Source organism: Haemaphysalis longicornis, unplaced genomic scaffold (genome assembly GCF_048455015.1).
Source record: "Haemaphysalis longicornis isolate Haplotype H1 unplaced genomic scaffold, Haemaphysalis longicornis Haplotype H1 scaffold_3, whole genome shotgun sequence".
Taxonomy (NCBI): Eukaryota; Metazoa; Arthropoda; class Arachnida; order Ixodida; family Ixodidae; genus Haemaphysalis; species Haemaphysalis longicornis.
Genome location: NW_027526335.1, coordinates 231,931,938 through 231,953,019, shown reverse-complemented (window position 1 = coordinate 231,953,019; position 21,082 = coordinate 231,931,938). Strand labels below are relative to the sequence as shown.

General features: G+C 51.2%; 1 protein-coding gene across 1 annotated transcript in view; it reads left to right on the top strand.

The window, feature by feature from the left end:
- Positions 1–21,082, top strand: part of LOC144176046 (cytochrome P450 3A24-like) — a 148,008-nt gene that overhangs the window by 71,286 nt on the left and 55,640 nt on the right. Inside the window, exons 6-8 of the mRNA XM_077705166.1 lie at positions 2,112–2,228; positions 2,589–2,677; positions 15,686–15,831. Coding sequence (XP_077561292.1) covers positions 2,112–2,228; positions 2,589–2,677; positions 15,686–15,831 — 352 coding nt within the window. The remainder of the gene's footprint in view (positions 1–2,111; positions 2,229–2,588; positions 2,678–15,685; positions 15,832–21,082) is intronic.

The window sequence follows — 21,082 nt, the reverse complement described above, 5'->3', positions numbered from 1 at the left end:
CATCGTATGAAATACAGTGACGTCTCGTTAATATGGACCCCGTTAATATGGACAACCCGCAATATGGACAAAAATTTCGGCGACCGGTCTCCCGTCATGCAGTTCTGCCCCGTTAATATAGAAACCCACAGTCCGCACTATGGACGGATATTTTGGGGACGAAACAGGTAAATGCAGGCACTTCTGTCTCGTTATTATGGACACAGGTCCACAAAGCAAAAAATAGAAAAGATGACAGCTGACCACCGAGGCCCCCAGCGCGTACAAAGAATTTACTTCTTGGCGGAGCATACAAAGCCGAAGCATGTATTGATCTTGGAACGCTCGTCATTCGAGTACCATCTAATTAGATTAGAACACTTGTGATCAGCGAACAACACGCTAGGGTAGTAATGGCAGGGTGACACCCTTTCCCCGTAAAACAAGATTGCCCCGTGCAGCATACGCCGGAAAGAGCAAATCCAGAGGCTCAGGATGAGATAACCAGACGATAATACTAGTTTGTGCCAATATTCGCTGTGCATAAAAGGCAAGGCTTCTCTGGTCAGTTCGGTGGAGGCAATGGCTGTTAAGCGCAAACGGACCCCGCTTTCCATTGTGTTTCCTTAAACGATTATTCCTGAAACGAGCTTTTCCTAAATGAATATTTCTTAATGTTTGTGTTTTTGACCTTGATTTGTTATTATGGACGACTCACATTATGGACGATTTTTCCGGAGAACGGAGGCGTACATATTAACGAGACATGACAGTATTGAGTCTTTGCAAAACCGTACTGCTCGTTTCATTTACTCACATTATTCTCCCTATTCGAGCGTCACTAACTTAAAGAACAGTGCTGAGCTAGAGGATTGGGCCCTTCGTCGGAAATATGCGCGCTTATCACTTTTCCACAAACTTTACAATCAGCCATCATTACATTACCGTTGTTTTCAACCCCCCCCGCTCCATCTTTCCACGCCGTCATCATCCTAACAAGTTTAAGCGCCCGCAATCCCGCCCACTTCGTTTCGCACAGCCACTCATCCCGCGCAATATTTTTGAGTGGAACAGTTTGCCCGCACACGTTGCCACCGAGCAAAACTCAGCTAAGTTTTTGGAGCTCATGCGCACTACGGTGACTAACTATTTTTTTTGCTGTTGCTTTTGTTGTTTTGTTTTTCGCTTCTCTTTTTCAAAATTGTATAACGCCATGAAATTGATTGATTGATCGTAGGGTTTAACGCGCCGACGCAACGCAGGCGATGAGGCGCGCCGTAGTGGAGGGCTCCGGATTAATTTTGACCACCTGGGGATCTTTATCGTGCGCCGAAATCTGGTACACACGGGCGTTTTTGCTTTTCGCCTCCATCAGAAAAGCGGCCGCCGCGGCCGGAAATCGAACCCGCGACCTCGTGCTCAGCAGCGCAACGCCTTAGCCACTGAGCCACTGCGGCGGGTAACGCCATGAAATTGCTGCCCGTATTCATGGTTTGCGTTTTGTGGCGGTTGTCAGGTTGTATTGTATCTTGTTCTACTGCTTTTTTGGGTTTTTTACACCATGTTGAATGGGACCCCCCATGTAATACCCTCTTTTAGAGGGCCCCTAGGGGTAACCTGAATAAATAAATAAAAAAGGGGCCCACCACTTGAAAGAAATCGGTGTTGTGGGTAGAAAAGGAGGCGACGAATACTTTTTTTTTAAATCAATCCCTTTAAGCATAAAAAAATACGAATATTCACTCGGAACCTACAACTCTTAAAGGTCTATGTTACTAGAGTATGGTCTTATGCCAATCGAGGCACTATCGGTGTTTTGGATGGGGTTACTGGCTGGTGACGATTAAGGCATGGAATCCTGACGTTTAGTATAGACAATGAATAAATAAAACTCAAATAAATACAGCGCGAATATGAACACAAATGGAAGCCATTTATGTGCTTGCACACGTATTTGTAATCTTTTGTGTCAACTTCCACTTAACTACAGGTGAAACCGGGTCGTCTCTTTTGACTGTAATAAAGTTCTTCAATCGGCCGAGGAAGGGACTTTAGATCGCATTTATGTCCTCTAAATAACTTTTTTGCGTGTGCTGCATTTGCTTACTCCGACGCTTTCATGTCCCTTGCAGAATCTTGACCTGAATGACAGCATTTTAAAGAACGTTCTCGTCCTTGCACGCGATGACCTTTGGAGGAGAATACGTCCTCTGACAAGTCCGGCTTTTTCCACTGGCAAGCTGCGAAAGGTAAGTTTATCGCAAGGACAGGCTATTTCGGTGATTTTGGTTTCCGAGTTTGTTTTAGAGCTCGCTAGAATTAAACATCAGCCAGGGAATGCGTTAAAGGAGATCTGTGAAGACTGGCAGGATCCGAAGATAAGGATGGCGCAAGGTAGTGCAGTGACAGGAAGGAGCGAAACAAAAGCTCAAATGTGCAAGACCCGTAATGTGAGTACCCAAAGCCGCAGAATGACTCACGTGGCAACCAAGTGCTTGCAACCACCGGCAATTATTAAGGGCTATTTACAGCGTTACATGTCCCAAACCACATCTTGCAATGGCCCCGTCAGCGTCTTTGCTAATGCCCTAGGTGCTTGTTCTGTGCAGATGAACGCCTTAATTCAGGACTGCGTCAATGTGACCTGCAAGCATCTGGTAGACGCCGCTGAAAACAAAAGGGACGTTGACCTGAAACAGTGAGTATACGGGCACGTTCAGCCAAATGCGTGCCAGATGTACGATGTTTGAAATGCAGCGATTGCAGTCGATTTGGTTCTTCTTTTCTGCCGCAACGACATTTATGTCATCATTGTTGATATAAGTGTGAGCTTCTTTCATTTTGTTTCGAAGTGATAATCATTAGACATAACCTTGGGGTACCGTACACTATAACGTGTGTCTCTCGTTCCGAGGATATCCCTCCTATCTTAAAGGGGTGGCGCCACCGACCAACGTATGCTGACGTGTCTCACACCGGCTCCCGCTTTAATTCATGTTTCTGGCGTATTTTCCGACCGTGACCAGTAAATTTGTGCACCATTCGAAGCGTATTTCGAAGCGGAACACGCAGATATAAGATTTATCCTTGGTGAGTGACTCTTTCGGAACCTATTGGACATTTCCAAAGTAACCATGCCGAACAACTGCCAGGCCTAATGGGCTAGGCCTCACGCCCGGATAGTCGGCGGGGAATGCCTTGTCCAGTGCATTATGCCCGAGGTAGAAATGGTGGCAGGCAGGGAAATCACTCCTGAAGAAGCACGCCGGCCGGGATAGAACGCTGCTATTGCAAAAAAGCGTAAACCAAGATCAGAATTGCAAGTTCCCGACGATGCTCACTCGGGTGCCGGCGCACGGGTCACCCGCTGCACAGCGGATCCGAGAGCGGCAATGAAACACCTCGCTACGGCACCACGGCTTCCCCTATTACCGAGGAAACACGTCCGAATCGTCGTTAGGCCGCACGACGGCCTTGATGTTGAAAAAGTGAACCACTACGCGATCATGCAAGAGTTCGCGCGGGCTGCTGGCATTGTTCCCGAAGCAGCGAAAGACGACATTATATTCCCCAACGTGGTGCAAGACATCCTCGTCATTGCAACGCCCTCAGAGGGAAATGCCGAAGCGTACTGCAAGTTACAGCACATTCAACTCGACAGCAAAAGCTATGCGTTGGCCGCATACATTGCGGCCCCCAACAACACAAGCAAGGGATCGACGGCATCGACGGAAAGGGTTGCGGCATCGACGCGAGCCACAGCGCAACTCAATTGTAGGAACTATTTGTGAATGAACGGAATCCGACCATCTTGGAAGTTAAGAGGATCAAGACCTCACAGACAGTGGTACTACTTTTCGACGGAATGCGAGTGCCCCGCCACGTCATCTTCGGGATCTACATGGTACGGTGCTTGTAATTGAAGAAGCAGAACGATGTTTGCTACACGTGCGGTGAACTCGGTCACCGCGCAGATGTGTGCGTGAACCCCAACACCGACGCCTGCAAAAACTGCGGAATCAAATCCCCCTCAGATGGCCACCCATGTACTACAAAGTGTGCGATGTGCGCAGGCGCACACCCAACGGGCAGCAAGACCTGAAAGCAACGCGTCCAGGTGCCGTACGTCGTGCGTCAACGCCAACGGCAACGCAGCTGCACCCGGCGCAGACAACAGCAGCTGGGGGGCCAGTCGCGCCATCCCAGCCGTGACGTCACCTGGCGAGACCGATCGTCCACGCAAGCTGGACAACGCCGGAGCGCCTTCAGGAGAGAGCGCTTCCCTTCTCCCGGTAGCCGGGGACGCAGCGTCTCCAAGGGCCGGTCGCATTCCCGCCAGAGCCCAGCCCAGTCCAGAAGACGGTTCCAGGCTGGCCGCCGGTCCGAGTCTCGAGGAAGATCCGGACAACAGGACCTCCAGACCTCCTTTTCGTGGCAGACAAGGTCAAAGAGGGCACGACGCAAGATACAAAACAGGTAACGCCACGGCCTTTGCCAGAGCATGAAACGACCCCAGAGTAGACCAGTTAGTAGCTGAGAATAGACAAATGTCGCAGAAACTCGATCACGCCACTCACAAGCTAGATCAGCTTATGCAAAAGTTTACTCAGGTCCCAGAGCAAAACGCTCGACTTAAGGCAGAGAATGAGGCGCTACGCGCTGAGAAAGTCTCACCCCACATCTCCTCAAGTAAAGGTTTCAGCGAAGGTAGCAAAGCTTAAGGCTCCCGGGCCACAGGATACTCCGAAAAGCACAATCGATGAACCGCTAAACACGCTAACAGTCACTATCAAGACAATGTCCGACGACATGGCTATGATCTTCCAAAAATTATCGGCAGTTGAAAGCACTCTAGCAGCATGCGCTCAGAGACCTGCAACCTTAGAAAGTGCGAAACTCACTCTTCAAGCAGCCCGATGAGCCTATCCACAGAAGAACCCAGCGGTCGAGCACATGTGCGAACGGGTGTGACGGAAGTAACAGACCATACCTACCATCATGCCAGTTGCCATTGAAGAACTAACAATATGGCAGTGGAACTTCGCCAGTTTCAAACAACGCACAACCACGCTTCAGCAGTACATTGCAGCACAGACAAGGAAACCGCACGTCATTTTATTACAAGAAACCCTCTGCGACGCGCCCGTCTTACCGAGCTTTCCTACTGTTTCATAGCACACGCAAGATCAATGCGCAATTGCAACGCTTGTCGCTCGGCACTGCTCCTTCCAAGAACACCAGCTTAACCTGGGAAACTCTCGTATCGAGGCAATCATGGTTGAAATTATACCGAACAGCCAGATGCGCGATCAGCTATTCATACTAAACGTGTATAGCGCACCTTCTGATTACCACCAATCTTTCAAGGTTCTCATAAGCAAAGCGAGCGCCCTGGCGAGGAATACACCGCTCATTATCGCTGGAGACTTTAATGCACCCCACGCAGCGTGGGGATATCCACGACACAAATCTCACAAGAAAGGGGACAGTCTCCCTACAGACAACCACAGACCTCTGCAGCTGCAGACAACCTCTGCAGCTGCTCACATACCCACAGTACCCCACGAGGATTGGTACGTCAGTTGCAAGAGACGCCACCCCGGACCTTGCCTTCGCCATGAACATCACGAGTGAAACCTCGGCCAACCTCCAGGAGAACTTGGGGAGCGACCACTACATAACCTCACGGTCCCTATTAAAACGCGCCCGAAATGGACCTTCAAAATGACGGACTGGGACGCTTTCAGGCAGCTCCAAAGCGGTGATCACACAACCTACGAGGACACAGCAAGTCTGTTCGCATGACTCAAAGAGGATGCACAAGCCGCGTCGAGATGCGTCGAGACGTGCCTAGAGGTTACCCGTATGGACGGCCGCCTAGCACACCTACTCGAGGCAAAGGAATCCATCATCGCTGGGTTTAGAACACAGCGTTTAAACAGACGCCTCCACGGAAAGGTAGCCGAACACAACACAGAAATTAACAGGCACTCGGAGGAGCTTGCACGACAACAGTGGACGGAAGTGTGCGCCTTAATGGACGGGAGAATGAGGGTAGGTGACCGATGGGACCTCCTAAAGCATCTTCTCGATGACTCAGAGAACAAAGGGAATCAACGACTCGCAATCGACCGCATCATCCACAAGCAAAAGATGGAGGGTATCGATGATGCAGCTCTGTTACAGGATCTGACTAATCGATATCTCCCCATGGGCCCAGCAGATGATGCAGATTACCCGGACTATCAGGGTCCTGTCATCAAAGAACTCGACTACCCTTTCACGGTACAGGAGATATGGGCAGTATAAACGGGGGGTCGGCCCCAGGGCCCGACGGCATCTCCAACAGACGACTACGCAAACTTGACAGCGCTTCGGTCGAGCTACTCACCAAAGAAGTCAACCGCGTATGGGACACGGGAAAGGTGCCTGATGACTGGAAGTTGGCGTCGGTCATCCTCATTCCCAAGCCCGGAAAACCACTCTCACCCGAGAACCTCGGACCTATCTCCATTACCTCGTGTGTGGGAAAGGTCATCGAGCATGTTATACACTACCGCATATCTCAATATATTGACAGCAATGACTTTTTCCATATAACATGCTGGGTTTTTGCCAAGGTCTCTACCCAGGATGCGATGCTAATAATCAAGCACCAAATTATCGACCGTCACACCAAGGATGTATGCCATCCTTCTCTCGACCTTACAAAGCCTTTCGGTACCGTTTCACACAAGTATCTCCTGCAGGCCATATCACAGATCAACCTGGGGAAATATTTTCACAATTATGTTCGATCTGTACTCCCGAACAGGAAGGCCACGCTAAAAATCGGGAACATCAAGTCTACCGAGTACACCCTGGGAGCACAAGGCACACCAGAGGGGGCGGTCATCTCGCCGCTGTTATTTAACATTTGTGACGACTGAGCCCGTCGCTGGGTTCGTCTCATCACTCCTCGGCTGTGCGGCGAAGCCACTACGTGCGCCTTTCAAAGCTTCAAACACACCCCACCGTGTCGGCGACTCATGTTTTCACAGCTCGACAAAGCCCGGGTCAGAGGATTCGCTCTCTGCGCGTTTCAAACTTCGACGGTTGCCGGCCCGGCGAGGCCTGTCTCAGCGCGCTTCAAGGACACAGAGGCCCCGCAATCACAGCTAGGTCCTCCTCTCTCCCCTCTCTCAGACTCAACGTGCGTCGATGCTACCGACTGCTCACTAACTCTGGAAAGAGCGCGGTGTGTGTCTGTGATGTTCGTAGCGTGTGCAGAAATCTAGAGGGAATGCTGTTTTGACCATTGCGCTTTTGGAAATGAAAACGAGCCGCCCAAGCGCTGTAGATCATTCCCGTTTCAGCAGTGAATCCATGCTGTCACTCTGCTCGAGGCCTGTGCTGTAACCTCGCCCATCGGGGCATTGTTCTTTGGCTTAGGCTGACCTCTTGCCATGAACTAAGCAGTTACGTTAGCCTACGGCTTCTGGACTTCTTCACGGTTGCAACAGCGGCTGGCCGCTCGCTTTACACCTCGCTACCAAACCTATGTCGGAGGCGACGGAGCTTGGCTCGGGTCGGCCCACCCGGTCGCAACAACTGGGGGCAGCGGTGGGATGGCAACTTCGTTACACCTGGAGCCAGCGGTGCGGGATCCAACACCAAGGACGTCAAGGCGGCTTTGGACTTCGCAGAATTCAAGGCGGTCAATGGTGAGTGCGGGACTTTTCTTCACTGAGTTTTACCAGGCTTGTGAGGATAGCTGGTAGGGCGTGTGTTTTTGCCGTGTGGGTTATTCGCGCAAAACATTTTTGGAGCAGTGGGAAAGCAGTACTCTAGACCGGCCATGAATTTGAAAGCGTTGAAAAAACCGCAGTTGTTGGAGCTTGCAAGAGAGTTGCGCTTGGATGTTACGGACGCGCTGAGAAAGCCAGAGATGATACAGGCTATACTCGCTGTTGGGGCTGACGATGACGAGCTGTCAGAGTGCATTGAGCTGATCAATGACAGGGAGACCGCTAAACGTCTGGCTGCAGAGGCTGAGCGCCAGCGTGAGGGACGCGAGAGGCAGAAACAGGAACGCGAGGAGAAGAACCGAGAATGGGAGCGACAGCATGAGCTAGAAATGAAGCGTCTAGACATCGAGGCATCTCGATCTAGGCGTTATAGTGACAGCAGTGCGCCAAGCGTGCAGTCTGCGGCGACTGAGCGACCTACGTTGCGAATGTGTGATCTAATGCGACCCTACAAGGTAGGAGAAGACATCGGTCTTTTTTTGGTCAACTTCGAGCGCACGTGCAAAAGGGCTCAGATTAGCCGAGACTCATGGCCGCAAAAGCTGCTTACGCTTTTGCCAGGTGAGGCATCCGACGTGATGGTTAGCTTGCCAAAGGAGGAGGCGGTGGACTACAAAAAAGTCAAGTCGAGCCTCCTGCGTAAGTACAGGCGGTCAGCAGAGGTGTTTCGCCAGATGTTCCGTGAAGCCGAGAAAGCTAGGGGCGAGTCGTACTCGGAGTTCGCCTATTAGCTGAGGGCAAACATGGAAGAGTGCCTCGAAGAGGCAAAAGCGTTCGGAGAGAACGACAAGGTAGTTGAGTGCTTCGGTCTCGAGCAGTTCTACCACCGTGTACCAGAAAACCTGAGACTCTGGGTTCAAGATAGGCCAGGGGTAAATACTGTGGATAAGGCAGCTCAGCTAGCCGACGAGTTCGTCGCACGTCGAGGTGCGCAGGCCGAGGCCTGATAAGTCAGGGCCGAAAGGCAGAGTTCCCCATGAAGATGGTGAAACGAGGAAAGTCGTTTTCGGGGATAGGGAAACTGGCCACGAAAGCAAAAAGAGAGCAGAAGGCGCTGAGGACCAGCGCAAAAAGAAAGCTTTTTAAGCGCGCAGACAAGCTGCGTGTTACAACTGCGGCGAGACGGGACATTTCGCTGCGAGTTGCAAGAATGGAAAAGTCGTCTTTCACGTGCTAGATCAGAGTGAGGACAGAGGCAGTTTCTAGAGCCGTAGGTACGTGAGCTCGTGGTCAACGGTAAACCGTGCCGAGTTCTTCGCGACTCCGCGGAGACGGTATACATGATCCACCATTCGTGCGTTGAACCGGATCAGCTGACGGGGCAGTGTGTTGTGTGAAGCAGGCCGTAGAACCAGGAAACGTGCGCCTGCCGATTGCTAAAGTCACCGTCGGAGGTCCGTTTGGTGAACTTGCAACGCAGGCGGCGGTATCCCCACAACTTCTTCCGGAATACAGGTACCTATTCTTGAACAGGTCGGATCAGCTGTTACGGGACAAGGGGTACAATTTCGAGAAACTGCCTAGCAAAGAATCAGCTGAGCTCGCTGCGAAGCTCTCGAGTAACGATATGGTCGCCACCTCTGAGAGGAATGGCGAAACTCAGACAGAGAGCGAGGATGGGGCATTTCTGGAGGCTCACGACAGAGGGTAGCGTAAGTGCACTGTATGTAAGGCCCCTGTTCTGTGGTAAGGCCCCTACTGTAAGCGGAGATGTGTCAGCGTGCTCAGGTTCACGGGAGGCCTTGAAAACGGCTACCGTCCCGAACGCACGCGGCTCACTAGCTGACGACATTCCGCGGGAAAGCCAAAACCGTGACGTTAGCGAAAGGAGGCAACACGAGTACGTTGAAACGAAGGGTGTTTCTCCGGACGCGAGTTCAGAACCTAGCAACGCTGGGGAAGAGCCGGCAGTCGAAACACTGCACGATGTTCACGCTGCAGCTAAGGGTAGTGACGGCGCCGCAACGGAGCGAGTCACTAGCGTTCCACCTGAAACTCAAATACTCGATGTCAGACAACGGCCAGCCGAGCACGTAGCCATTCCGGTCTCGTGTGGGGTTGAGCGTTCTTATGAGACCGGGCCGCCCGTGCCTAAATTGGCCTTGACAGGCGAAAGGAGAGCGAAAACACCCAGCGGTGTTCGCTTGCCGACAGTGTCGCAAACAAATGCGGCAAGAGCTCTGATGCGCCCCTGCCGAGTGGCAGTGCCGCACGCTCGCTTTCCGTCTGGTCTCAGCGGACCTCGGAGCGGCCAAGAACGAAAGCGCACGCCTTGCTCGAGCGGTGGAAATTAGGGCAGTTTTTCTCCGCGCGCTCGAGACACGTCTCGGAAGAAGGCCGATGTCCTCTCGACCGGTCGCAGTCGTTTTCAGATAGCGGGGGCACCTAAGGTGTGATTGAAACAGGGGTAAGCTCGGGGCAATGTCGAGAGCTAAAATCGCGGTTCTCAGCGCGAGAAGTGGCCTGTAGACGCCTGACGTTCTCAATTTCATTGTTTTTCCTGAAGCAGGTTTCGCTCTTTACGATTACATTTATTTTTGTGTGGGACATTTCAAATCACGCTACCTTTCAAGTTTGTGTCACCTTTCAAGTTTGTGCACTTGTCTAAAGTACTGCTGGGCTAAAATATAACTAGTGTAGTTAGTTATTGGCCTATTTTATCGCAGCTAAAAGCCTGGTAGAGCTTCAGTGTGGAGTTGTCTTCGCACTTGCCGGCGATGCGGTTCTGTCTTGCTGTGTTGTTCGGTTGCTTGCCTGACCAAGCCAGAGACGTTCTTGGCAAGCAACCATTCGTCCAGTGATCGGCTCGGTGAAGCTCCAGCATGGTGTCGTACAGCCCAGGCCTGGAGTCGAGCATCTGGCGAGCACTTCTCTCCGAGAGCATCCCTACGGACAACGGTTGAAGACCCTTATCCATCAAGATCTCGGCCCCCCGGCGGAGAAGCTGTTACGACTAAGCCAGTCCCTGGGCTTCGTCTCATCAGTCCTCGGCTGTGCGGCAAAGCCACTACGTGCGGCTTTCAAACATGCCCCACTGTGTCGGTTACTCATTTTTTCACGTCTCGACAGAGCCCGGGTCAGACGCTTCGCTTTCGGGGCGTTTCAAACTTCGACGGTTGCAAGCCCGGCGAGGCATGTCTCAGCGCGCTTCAAGGACACAGAGGCCCCACGATCGCAGCGGAGTCCTCCTATCTCCCCTTTCTCAAACTCAACGTGCGCCGATGCTACCGACAGCTCACGAAGTCTGGAAAGAGCATTGTGTGTGTCTGCGACGTTCGTAGCGTGTACACAAATCTAGAGGGAACGCTGTTTTGACCGTTGCGCTTTTGGGTATAAAAACGAGCCGCCCAAGCACTGTAGATCATTCCTGTTTGAGTATTTAATCCATGCTGTCGCTCTGCTCGAGTCCTGTACTGTTACCTCGCCCGTCGAGGCATTGTTCTTTGGCTTCGGCTCACCCAACCGCAACGTCGCATATTACCAGCATTACCCCACCCTGCACGACCACTGGCCCAGCAGAAGAGGCTGCCATTGCCCTGGCCATCTCTCAGACCACCGAAGATACAGTTGTCACAGATTCCCAACAGGCATGCCGAAATTACCTGCATGGAAGAATATCCAAATGTGCCTTAAATATTCTTCTTCAACGTCCGCTTCACCGACGAGTCAAAATACTCTGGACTCCAGCCCATTCGATCCTCCAGGGCAACAACACCGCCCATAATACTGCCCGAGAGCTATCCCGCCGGGCACCACGAGGGATAGAGGCTGCGAGCCCATTGCTCACCTACGACGAGATCAGACAGCATTACAGGCTCGAGCGCACGATTTACCCCCGGCCCACGATTCATTAACGAAAGCCCAGGAAAGAATACTTAGGCTGCTTCAAACGAAAACGTTTCCCCACTTGACGAAATTGCGCCTAATGTACCCGACCCAGTACTCCGCTCTGTGTCAGTTTTGTGGCGAACCTGGCACGCTCTACCATATGGTGTGGGGTTGTCAGAAAAACCCCAAGTTGGACAGAATTCCTCGTCCTTCTTATGAGCAGTGGGAGAGCGTGTTGTCCAGTTCCAGTCAGGAAGACCAGCTTCGGTTGGTTGAAAGGGCTGTCGCAGCTGGCACCACGAATGGGGTCCTGAAATGAGGACACCACTCCACATTTTTTTTGCTAATAAAGAAGTTTATTCTCTCTCTCTCGCTATGAAGTAAATAGTTACGATAGCGTACGGCTTCTGGACTTCTTCACGGTTGCAACAGTGGCAGGCCGCTCGCTTTACACCACGCTACCAAACGTATGTCGGAGGCGACGGAGCTCGGCTCGGGTCGGCCCACTCGGTCGCAACACATTGCAATGAAGAAGCTGTCCGAGCAACTCGCACAGATTCCAGGGGTACACCATGCGCTCTATGCCGATGACATCACGTTGTGGATCAGAGGCGGGTCCGACACCGACATCGAACAGAGGTTACAACAAGCGCTTGAGGTCACAAGCGGTAGAGCTTCCTGGTAGGAACGGGACTAAACCTGTCACCCTCCAAATCTGAGCTTCATCTCTACCGGTCCTCTCGCAAAGGCGGACGCGTCATACTCCCGCCGAAGCATACGGACACCTACCTTTATACAAAGAATGGCCAGCCCATCCATAACTGTATTCGCGTATCCTTGGGCTCCTTATCCAAACCCAGGGCAGCAATATGAAAACCATCGAGAAGCTTACCACTAAAAAGAGAACATGATTAGACTCATCATCCGCGCATGCAACCGACGTGGAGGACTAACGGAAAGCAACCTGCTTATATTATACCATGCTTTCCTCATGAGCCACATAAACTACGTCGCAGCGGCACTTGACTGGTCCAAAGCGGAGGAAGCAAAGATCAATACACTTATGCACAAGAGCATCAAGAGAGTGCTGGCTATCCCGATCACGGCAAGCGCCGAAAAGTTGGAACTTCTCGGGGTGCCCAATACCCTGGATGAAGTTATCGAAGCACAGAGCATGGCCCAGACACAACGTCTTGTCACAACGAGAGCGGGTCGCCAGATCCTGTGCACCCTGGAATACAGAGCGGAAGACCTGAAGGAGCATACCGTCCAGCTCCCCCCACATGTACGGGAAACCATTTACGTTGAGCCTATCCCATGGAACATGCATCCGCAGCACAATGAGGGAAGACGCGCAGCCAGAGCGCGAGCCCTCCTACAACATAACAACTTGAGGGTTCGAGCTAGTTGGTACTCCATAGTGAAAATTTAAAGCGCAACAAATTTAGACAAAAGACGAATGACACAAGGACAGGCGCTCCTTGTCCTGTCCTTGTGTCATTCGTCTCTTGTCTAAATTTGTTGCGCTTTAAATTTTCTCCTACAACACGCGGCGAAGAACCCCACAAAAACGGCGTTTGTAGACGTTGCCCAGCATATGACCCCCGGACTTTTTACGACGGTAGCGGTGGACTTCTGCAGGAACCGTTCTATCCGCGGCGACTATGAAAGCATCGACTGCAGTCATAGCCGAGCAGGTGGCGATAGCTCAAGCATTGCAAGACTTGTCACGGCCCAACGTATTTACGGACTCTCGCTCCGCGGCCAGGGCCTTCCTGTTGGGGAGGATTGCGACGGACGCAGCCAAAAGTCTCACCGCACGCAGAGAAGAAGCCTTACACAACATTACATGGTTCCCTTCGCACATAGGACACGCAGTACACCCAGCAGTCCCCAACGTCAACGAGTTAGCTAACGACCGTGCGCGAGGCTTCACGTGCCGCGCCGGTCCCAACGCTATCCCAAGTAACAGGCTGGACGAGTACAGAAACCCTTTACTTACTTTTCATGAAATCGTTTCCCAACAATCAGCTATCCCGGACGACAGTCCCATTACCTCATCCCACGCTCACACGACCACAATCCATAGCTTTCCGAATGCTACAGGCGAATATGTTTCCCAATAGAAGTAGCTTCAGCCTTATCCTGCCATCCATCGAACCTCATTGCCTTAACTGCTCAGAGGTTTACTACATTGTTGAACACATGCTTTGGCAATGTCCTGCGTTACGTACGGCCATGGACTACAGCACTGAGCACGAGTTCACGAGCGCTCTCTCGAGCAACGATCCTCATAAGCAACTCATGGCTCTCCAGAGGGCCTGCGAGAGGGCGGAAGACCAAGGGTGTGGCCAGCGACTACCTGATGAAGACCCTTAGAGGCCATCCAGGATAGTCCCTCAAGACCTGTAACAAAGTTCTTTGTCTGTCTGTCTGTCTCGTTCCGAGCAAGTGTTCCCACGCTGCAGTTGTTTTGCCAATCTTGGCCAATCTCCCTACGTAGGTACGCTTGGATCCACAAAGGTCCGCAGGGGACGCAGGGTGGTCGTTGCGAGGCGCGCACGGGAGAGCGCTCGGCTTTGGTGGCCGCTCTCTTGGCCAATCTGCAGAAGTGGGTATGTTTGGCTTGACAAACGTGCGCATGGGACTCTGGGCGGTCGTTGCGAGGCACGCACACACGAGCGCATGGAATTTTCTTCGTTTTGTAACTTCCGGGTGGTTGCCGTGAGGCCCGTGCTCACGGGCGCAAGCTCGGCAATTTCTTGGCATTTTTAACTGCGGACACGACAAATTACGATTTGCTTAACAGCTTCGCCATTAAAACAAGAGAAACACATGCATTAAATAGCAGAAGTAGCAAATCTTGTGCGCCGCAAACAGAAATCATTCAGTCGTTATTTTAAGCGCGCTGAAGGGGGTGAAACGTGGGGTTTAGTAGTGGGCCAGTTCCCTTGTAGTCACGTTTATTGCGCTCGAAACTTGTGTAGAACAGAAAATAACCACGAGTACTCGTGCGTCAACCATGTATTGTCCATGGTTTCTGGATGAAAAGTTATGGCATTTTGGTTCTCCCAGCATCTTTATTATTCTGTGTCGCAGCGAGTTAACATGCCCTCTTTCATCCCTCCCGGGCCGTTCAGCATCTTTATGTATCCAAGTGACAGCGTCGTCGTCTTATGCCGTTTTAACTGCACGTATAACTACGCCGCCTCTCACGCAAGGGATGTGCGCATTGCGGGGGTGTAGAGGGAGCTGAAAACCCCGCGAAAGTTTCGTTTTTTGTGGGAGGTCTTGGACTAAGGAGGCGTCCTGCCGGACGGGTGCCATAGTACCAGCACCTCGAGGTTAACAAAGATGGTTTGGGCTTGACGTGAGATAGAAGCAGGTTAGGTCGTGCGCCCGCCACTGGGTCTAAGGTGCTTGTACTTACAAAGACAACATCCAGGGATCTGTGGTGTTCTTGAATTCACAGCGCAAATAACGATCAGACAAGGACGAGAGGTAGAGCGAGACACACCGGCGCTCTCCCTCTGGTCCTTGTCTGTTGGTTATTCGCGCTTGGAATTCAAGAATATGGAACACAAACTCCCCAAAGCATCGACGTTGACGCTTATAGTGTTCTTTGTCAGGTAGCCGCACAGTCTTGTAGCGTGCATAGCGTCCGATGTGCGTATAATGGCTAGCGTGCGCTACCGTCACATTTGCAAAACATTAGTTTACACATGGCTGACATTTGAACTCACCCCAGTCCTTTCTAGAGTACTGCTCTCAGCTTCCCTAGTGCTGCTCGCGATAAAAGCGCCAGATAAGTTCACAGCCGCCCTTCTGTGCAAGCATTGTTCCAGCATGGCAGCTACAGTGACATCAGTGAAAGCTATGTATACGAACGAGGGAAGGCAACGGGTTTCGGGGGATTTTTTCAAACTGAGTGCCGTACTCAAAACAAGGTATTTACTTCGTAAGGCCAAACCAGCTCGCCAACAAAGCTATTACAGTGAATGTGTGAAATTCAAAATAAGGAACATGTATTTTAAAGGTCACAAGTCCCGCGATGCGCGGACTCTGAAACACTCGCAATGCTTTATTTTCAGATTTTACGGTCATTATACCTTGGATATGATTGCTAGATGCGCATTTGGCACCAAGCTTGACTCGCACACCGACGCCACCAACGAATTCGTCACCGAGGCAGGCAAAGCTTTCACAACAAAAGGTAGCCTGACTGTACTATTGGGAGGTGAGTGTGAACTTTAAGGGTTAGCGCATTCAGATTATTCCATGTTTAAGGTTCATTTAGCAAAAAAGGGGTGATGCAAAATATCCCGTTGTGATTAAATATCGGTAACTGTGTTGGGTAGAAATAACCAGCATCAATATGTTACCATGAGAGCAACTTGAAGATTATTTGGTCGTAATACAAAAATTATCCGTAATAAAAAACTTATATTTGTTACAACGCGTGGCTGCGCTTCGCATTGTTTACTATGTTTTATCTAAAGCACGCGTTTCTACACTTTCGCATGTCGAATCGGTAATCTTGAGTGATGTGTACCCAGCACCCAAAAGGTGTACCCAGCTTTTTGGTGACTATATCCTAGAGACAGTTCTCTGATCCGCAGTGTTCTCGGCCTAATTCGATGTTCCTAGAAACGAGCGCTCAAGAAACGCGTGGACAGCCAAACACGAGGCACACCATTCGCCGTCTCTACACTGTGCACGTCACTTTGCTGACGGACTCTTCGTCATTTCAGATTTCCGTAGACGTGACTGCGGAGCACACGTTCGTTCCAATAAACTTTATTTTCTTAAACAACTCTATGTTTTTCTTAGCTACGTGGCAACATGTTTCAATGTGCTTCCCGTTCGAAGTCGTGTTTCAAAATCAGCCACAACCAACTTTTGTACTTTCGGCGGAGAAGCAGCGCGGTTGCGCAGTTGTAACTGTTTCTTTTGTTGTGTTGGTGGTAAAGCTAGTAGTTGGTGTTGGTGGTAAAGACAGTAGGACGTCGCCTAGCAGTTGGTGAGAAGCGTTGGCTAGTAGTAGTAGTTACGTTGTAGCTTGTCATTCTGTGTATTTTATATTGGGTGTCGCCGTCTTTTTCCGCGCCTTTTACGGCTTTTAGCTCCAAGTTCATACGTAACAAGGCGACCGCACCGTACTTAGTTTTGAGCACTTCTCTTATCTTCAGGTGGGCAACGTAAGCCAATATGTCTAAAGATCTAGTTGCTTCAGCTTGATACAGATACCATACAAGAAAGTGGTGGCAGCCTGACGAGATACTTCCGTGGAGAGGGGTTGAACCTATTTAAGATCAAGAAATGTATTTGACACAAGAACCCTACTGAAACGTTCCGTATATACGGAATTATGGGAATACGGAGTTCATATGGACTATTCCGCCCCCCAAGCGCACCGAAAGTAGATGTTAGTATAAAAAATAGGGAATCACATTAGTGGGTGCCATAAAAACGTTTGGCACAGGTTTCGTGTTTTTATCTTCAATAATAAGCAAAATGACGCTCCGTATGTTTTCCGTATACTCCGTATGTACGGAATTCATGCGGACAATGATTTGGTGGTTCTAGTAAACTTACAGACATAAAATTGGTGTCAACTTTTTGGATAAGTATGCACTATTTCATTCACGTCTGTTTCTCAAAAATATTCCGTGTTTTGTTGCGGCTTTGTGTCAATCTAGGAAAGTACTCCGTATTATTGGGAATCCAGGGGCTGACTCCACTGTTGGGAATTTCACCGCTGACTCCACTGTTGCGAACCATGGTAGCGTGGTCGATGTGGGCCGAGGTGGGTGAAGTGCCGGGGCAGTCATGATGGGCAAGTTGACGAAGAAGAAAACTTTATATACAAGTATTTACATCTTGGTATGAGAGCGGGCAGTGCGCTCCTGCACGCGAGAGATTAAATAGGCACGTTGGGTCCCTTCCCCTTCACCCTTTTTCTCCGGCTGACGTCAGGAGGCACCAATCACGGAGGTCATGGCACTGATAGGAGCGCCACCACGCAAAACACACGCGCACACGCACGAGAGGCCCCTCCTCTCCGGGGCAGATGAGCGCCAGGTTGCTCCCGCCGTGGCAATCCGCCGTGGTCAGAGCCTTCTTTTGTCCTGGCGATGTTGCACCACCACGAAGACGCCTTGCATCCCTCGGTGGTAATACTCTTCTAGTGGCCTATTGAAGACAACACGCCAGAAAAGGGCATGACAATGAGGCGCGGGCACGCCGCCGAGGCTTGTTGTGCAGGGCGCCCAGCATTGCTTTTGTTAGCCCCGCCGCTGGCCGGTTGGCGCTTTGAGAAGCCACGAGGTCGCTGAAAGGCGCACAGTTCAAGTAGGCGCAAAGTTCGCCACTGTGAATACGCCGGTTCGTGGCAAGTCGATGACGGAGGGTCAACGGCAGGTTTTCGGGGAATCAGCGTCGCAACAGTATTCCCATATTTCCGTATATACGGAACTTTTCAGGAGGGAAGATACGCGCTTATGCCCCCTACCTTGTAGAGCGCGTGATTTTCATATGCGCGTTTCTTAACGATTTATCTACGAACACATTTTAATGCGACCAATTAAACTGTCGTACGATATCAGATTCGCGGCAACCGTGTGGGCTGAACACAGCAACCGTCGCTGCCTCCGTGGAGAAAGCCGCTCCACTGCACGCGGCCGTCGAGGCTGTTGTTCCCGTAGTTTTTGCTTCAGATAAGAAGCAGGCAGGCGCGCTTCAGGGAGCCACGCCGTTGGCCATTTGCGGCGCCGCTGGCCAGAAGGAATGTGGGGGCCCACGCCGCCCTCAAACATCTCGAGTGCACCTCCTCCTCCTCCTCCTCCTAATCATCATCATCATCATCATCATCATCATCATCATCATCATCATCATACCAGTATATTTAGGTCCATTGCGGGACAAAGGCCTCTCCCTGCATCAGACGGAAAATACGCTAAGATGACTACGTCGTAAGGAGGCAGACTCAGAAACGAGGGCGTGCGACGGCCGAAACACTCGCTTCGTCGTTTGCATCCCACCACAACAGAACGCCAGGCGCCTCTCCGTACCGCTGCATGTGCAAGCATTTACGTCAGAACTGCCCTCCTTTTCCGCATTCGCATTACTGCCACAGAAGAGAATGTGTTTTGGCGTGTTGGTTCATAGGCTTCACAGTGAATAGATAGCGCAGAAAGGACAAGAACAAGGTCAGGCGAGACTGCGAACCCCAGAACGAACCGCAATCACGCATCCCTGTTTGCGTGCCGTAGTATCATTCTCGGTGAGGTAACCGAAACGTGTGTTTCTTTCGGCAGCTTCTCTCTGCCGCCGCCGTCGTTCGCGCTTGCTGGTTGTGACGTCTTGCCGCGGACGCTTAATGAGCACGGCTGATAACCACCGCCAGCGGCCACCGGCAGTCGCTAAAATAGACTAGTAATGCTCTCGCGTTAATAATACGTGGAAAATGATGAACGGACCTCCTTCGCTCAGTGAAAACGAAATCACCAAAAGCGAGAAGCAATGACCGCAAAACGAAAACGTAAACACTCCTGCCAAAATGAAAACGCAAAACCATCGATCGAACAAAACAGGACCCTTTCATTTCGCTGAGGTTTACCCGAACGCAAATGTTTGGTATACGTTATTCTAGACCCTTCTGCGGTTATCTGGAATGCTTACGTTATTCAATATCTACCCCGTCGTCCGCGAAGCGAACCACGCGCGGCCCACCCCTGCCGCGCTAGAACGCGAATAGCGCAAAAAAAGCGAGCGAGGGTGTCATGTGAGCGACGACGCTGATTGGCTCCCACTGTGCAGTGATACAGCGTGGCACTAGCGCGCGCGTGTGCTCCAGCAGTAAACACTATCCTTGGCCAATTCCCCCAGGTGAGTGTGTGTAAAACACTTCAATCATTATCATTATCATCATGGTCATCGTCATTAATTGATTGATTGTAGTGTTTAACGCGCCGACGCAACGCAGGCGATGAGGCGCGCCGTAGTGGAGGGCTCCGGATTAATTTTGACCACCTGGGGATCTTTAACGTGCGCCGAAATCTCGTACACACGGGCGGTTTTGCTTTTCGCCTCCATCAGATCGTCATCGTCATTAGAGCACGTAGCTAAAGTTGGCTCTGCCTCAAGGCGTTTCGGCATACGCCACAACCGACGGCGAAGTCAGCCAATACAAGCTTCGCTTGAAAAATTGGCAGTGGCTTAGCTCGGCTATGCCAGGATATACGTAGCGTGAGCCAGAAGCGCCAACTACGGGGGGGCAGTGGGGCTCGTGCCCCCCCGGACGGCTTTACGGGGGGGCAGAGCCCCCTCCGGCCCCGGCTGAGGATTTTTTTTAAGGGCTTGGCTCGGCTCTGCGCCCGTCGACATCGGACTGTTGGCCGTCCTGTCTGCCAACTATTGTTTACAATAAGGGTTATGATCTTGAAAGACAGTTCCGTCCTCCCGATGGGCGGGCAGGGGGAAACGCAGGGCCATGTCGTTTTTCTTCACGGTGAGTTAGACGTGCTCAGTGTGTGGATTGTTGACAACAATGTAGCGCTGCGCTCGGCTATGGTGGCTAGAAGGGTGGCCCTTCTAGCCACCATAGCTTGGCCTCAGCAGCACGCCGGCAAAGCGACATTTTGTCGGGAGCATAGGTCGGCGCACTCGATCATGAGTACACTCATTTGTACTCATTTGTACTCAAGCTCACGAGTGAGCACGATGATGAGTGAGTACACACCCAGATTAAAAAAGTTAGTATGATGACGATTGAGTACAGGGGTAAATCCACTACTCGTGAGTACAGAACTCATGCTTGCACTCGTGAGTACATGCACTCGTGAGTACAGCAGTGCAAACAAGTTCTATCACAAACTCAAGTCTGGACGCACGTGTACGAGTTTCAGACATTTGGCGCTGTAACTCTCAAGGATGGTAAACTCAGGCAACGAAAACTGCACCTCCCTCCTTTGCCTGTCCTTGTTTGGCGCTGTTAGCGTTTTTCGGCGGTCGCTCGCTAAGGGGTCGCGGTGAAAAGAGAAAAACGAGGGGGCTATAGGTCCCGGTGGGAAGCGCGGCCACAGTTGCTCTGTTTCTACGGCACCTGTTGATTGGAGCAGTTATTTTTATTTACAAATGCGCGGCCTGGGAATGCGTAGCTGCTTCGTTCCGCTTGCTTCATTCAAATTGTTTTAGGGGAAGCGGTGGAGGCTGCTCACAATGCATGCACTACGCGCACCGAAGTCGCTCTTTTCCGGTCTTAAGCAGTTTCCATGGATGCATGTCATTTAAACAGTCGCAGTTAGTTTACGTGATTCGCGTCAAATTGACTGCATGGTTTGCGTCAACCACATGGTTTTATTAGGCTCCCGTTTTGAAACTTTTTGCTCAGGTTTGGTAGGACTATGTCCTCGTGCTGTCTATTTACAAGTGAGAATATAGCCCCACCGTGCAGGTTGTGGGTTGTTAATCGGACATCATAATGTCCA